The sequence below is a fragment of the Tamandua tetradactyla genome (genome assembly GCF_023851605.1).
Source record: "Tamandua tetradactyla isolate mTamTet1 chromosome 15 unlocalized genomic scaffold, mTamTet1.pri SUPER_15_unloc_1, whole genome shotgun sequence".
Lineage (NCBI taxonomy): Eukaryota > Metazoa > Chordata > Mammalia > Pilosa > Myrmecophagidae > Tamandua > Tamandua tetradactyla.
The window spans coordinates 1233191-1236754 of record NW_027518244.1 but is presented as its reverse complement, the minus strand read 5'-3'; the positions used below and the strand labels follow the sequence as shown (position 1 = coordinate 1236754).

The 3564-nt window shown below is 36.5% G+C and overlaps 1 protein-coding gene across 1 annotated transcript; it reads right to left on the bottom strand.

The window, feature by feature from the left end:
• Positions 1 to 944: 944 nt before the first annotated feature.
• LOC143672760 (olfactory receptor 7A17-like) lies at positions 945 to 1865 on the bottom strand. The gene has a single exon (XM_077147282.1). The coding sequence runs from the start codon at positions 1863 to 1865 to the stop codon at positions 945 to 947; it is 921 nt and encodes a 306-aa protein (XP_077003397.1).
• Between the last annotated feature and the right edge of the window lie 1699 nt (positions 1866 to 3564).

The following is a 3564-nucleotide window of genomic DNA, read 5'->3' as shown; positions in this document are numbered from 1 at the left end:
TTTGAACTTGTTGCCCAAGCTTACCCTTTTGATTACATTTTACATTTTAATGACCTTGGCCATCAGAGATTTGGAGCTGGTTCTAAGCTAATGTCAAAGGTCCTCCTTTCTCCCTGCCAGCATCGCCTTCTGTGAAAGGTAAACTTTGCTTGACTCTTACAGTTGGCAAGATGAAAAACATCCCAAATGTCCATTAATGGACAAGTGGGTAAACAAACTCTGGCATATACATATGATGGAATATTGCACAGCTGTAAAATGGAATACAGTCATGATAGATGCAACAACCTGGATGAATCTTGAAAACATTAAGTTGAATGGAACTTGTATGAAAGAGTAGTAATGGACTCCATCCCTTACAGCATGAGCTACAAAACATCTTTTCTTCATAGCCTATCTACTAGCTGGATGCATTGAAAAGAAAACAGGAAGTCTTTGGAAATTTTGAAAGAGATATGATCACCCTTCCTCCTGAAGGGCACTCAAGTGTAAGTAATTTTAGCATCCTGCATGGCATCTACATGATATGGTGTGACATGGATGAGGTGGGCTGGCCATAAACAGGCATTTCTTCCTCCTTCCAGTTTGGGTTCCTGTGTTAGAAAGGATGGTGAAGAAGCAGGCACAGTGCATATGAACAAATACTTACTGGAAAAGCTTCCTACTGAACTGCAGAAAACGCTGTGTGGCCAATCCAACAACTTCAATGGCATCTTCTTGATTATGCAATGTTCCTAATGATTGCAGAAATATTCTCTTTTGTGGCTGGACTGTTTTTCTGTGTTTTCTACTTGAAAGACACACCTCTAACTTCTTCAAAAATATTAATTAGACTCTTGTTGTAAATCAAGAGTATTTTGATTTATATCTCCCATTATTTAACCTATCAATCAAGAGTAAATTTCTGAACCTGAAGTAAAGAATGCTTATACACAGAAACTTTCTCAGTAGGAAATTGCTTTTAAGGCATGCATTATGTCCTTGTTTCTAAGACTATAAATAAAGGGGTTCAGCATGGGAGTGACCACGGTGTACATCACAGAAGTTATTGCACTTACCCTTGAGTTTTGGGTAGCAGCAGAACTAAGAAACACTGCAAGACCTGTACCATAAAACAAGGACACAACTGAAAGATGAGACCCACAGGTAGAAAATGCTTTATACTTGCCTCCATGAGAGGAAATTCTCATAATAGAAGATATAATCTTGCAGTAAGAGAAAAGGATGCCAGTGAATGGAATACCACCCAGAATTCCAGTTGCAAAATATATCACTAGGTCATTGAAGAGTGTGTCAGAACATGCAAGTTGGATTACTTGAGTAAGTTCACAAAAGAAGTGAGGAATTTCCAACTCTGTACAAAAAGATAATCGCAAAACCATTAGGCATTGTAAAAGAGAGTCCAGAGCACTCAACATCCATGATACCAGCAGCAGGAGACCACAGAGCCTGGGGTTCATGATGACCATGTAGTGCAGTGGGTGACAGATGGCCACGAAGCGGTCATAGGCCATCACTGTTAAGAGAAAGGCATCTATTCCTCCAAAAAACGTGCAAAAATATATCTGGATGAGGCAGTTTCCATAGCTTATACTTTTGCTCTCTGTCTTGATGTTTACCAGCATGTTTGGGACAGTGGTGGAGGTGAAACAGATGTCTGCAAAAGACAGGTTAGCAAGGAAGAAGTACATGGGCATGTGCAGGTGGGGGTCAGAGATCGTGGCCAGAACAATAAGCAGGTTCCCAGTGAGAGTGACCAAGTACATCATCAGGAACAGAGCAAATAAGAGGGGCTGCACTTCTGTGTCTTCTGAGAGTCCCAGGAGGATAAACTCTGAAACACGTGTTTCATTCTCTGATTCCATGTAAATCATGAAACTGATGGACCAGAGACCAGAACAAGGCAAGTTTAGGGACAAGCAGCTCTCAGCAAGTTAACATAAATTCTATGGCTTATATTGCAAATATATTAACTTTATTTTTTATCAATCAGATAGCGATTTAGTGCCTTTTACCTGAAAATGTCAGCATAAACAAATGTTCCTACTTCTCCTTGATGCTATAGCTAAGAAGCCTTCTTTGTCCATAATTTTAAACTTTATCCCAAGGCAGTATGTTCCATCTCAAATGCTCTTAGACTATTTTTCATTCAAAAATAATTTGACCAGTATTTTGCACTATGTGATGAAATAGTAGGGCCATGGATTTTGGTGATGGTAGCACAATATTTTTATTGTCATCAATATTGCTAAATTGCACAATGTAAATGGATAGAATGAGAAGTTTGAGTTGTATATAGATCATCACAATAAAATTCAAAATTTTCTATCTATATAGATAGAAAGATATATACTGTTAATATGCCATTTCATCTACACCTGATCTAAACTTTCAATTGTACCCCATCCCCAATATCAGGAAGTTAGTTTGCTGATATTTGATAAAATAATTTAAAAGTTTATAAGGGAAGGCAAAAGTCCTAGATTACCTAGAGAAGACTAAAAAATGGTGAAGTTGGAGAACATGCAACTAGAATATACAATACTATGTGATTTCAAGTCTAACTATTAAGACACAATGATTAAACCATGTTGTATTTGGTGAAATAGACACATGAACTTATGTGTGAGAATTCAGTAGACACAGAAAGCAGATGTAAGGGAACTCAAAAACAGACCCACACAAATCAAGTCAACTGGCCTTTCACAAAGGGCAAAAGCAATTCAATGGAAAAAGCAAGATCTTTCAATAAATGCTGTGGGACAATGGCATATAAATATGCAAAACAAAAGGAACATAGCAAAACATTGTGTATATTTCACAAAAAATAACTCAAAATGAATCTTGTCCTCAAAATTCAAATTCAAATTCAAATGCTTCTAGAATAAAATATCCAAGAAAATCTAGTGGTCTGTGCTTGGGTATTCAGTTTTTAGAAATAGCATCCGAATCATGATCCATGACAGAGGACATTTATTAATTAGACTTCATTAAAATATAAAACTTATGCTGTATGATAGATATTGATAAATGACTTGTATTCATATATATGAAGAATCATTAACACCCATCAAAAGAAAGATAATGCCCAATTGAAAAATTGGGCAAAAATTCTGAAGAGAAACTGAAATGAAGAAGATATGCAAGTGACAATTAAGTATGTGAAAATAGGCTCAACATCACTTGTCATTAAGGAATTGCAAAATTAAACTGTGGTGTTATAACATCACATACTTTTGAGAATACTTGAGGACCTAAACAGTGGCAATACTATGGCCCATTGATAATGGAGAGCATGACAGACTCTCATTCACTGCTAGTGAGTACTCAAAATGCTTCAGTCAGAAGACAGTTAGACAGTATTTAGGAAAAATAACTTAGCTTCACCATTCAATCCAGAAATTGTGTCCTTAAGTATCCAGCTGATTTGATAACTTAAATCCATACAAAAACCCAAGCATGAATGTTTTATAGCAGCTTTATGTATAATCTCCAAAATCTGAAAACAACCATGATGTCCTTCAAGGTTAATGGATTAACACACTCAACTATATCTATACAGTG

What these genes read in the sequence shown, in the direction of transcription:
- LOC143672760 (XM_077147282.1), bottom strand. Translation starts at nt 1,865, where the DNA reads ATGGAATCAGAGAATGAAACACGTGTTTCAGAGTTTATCCTCCTGGGA.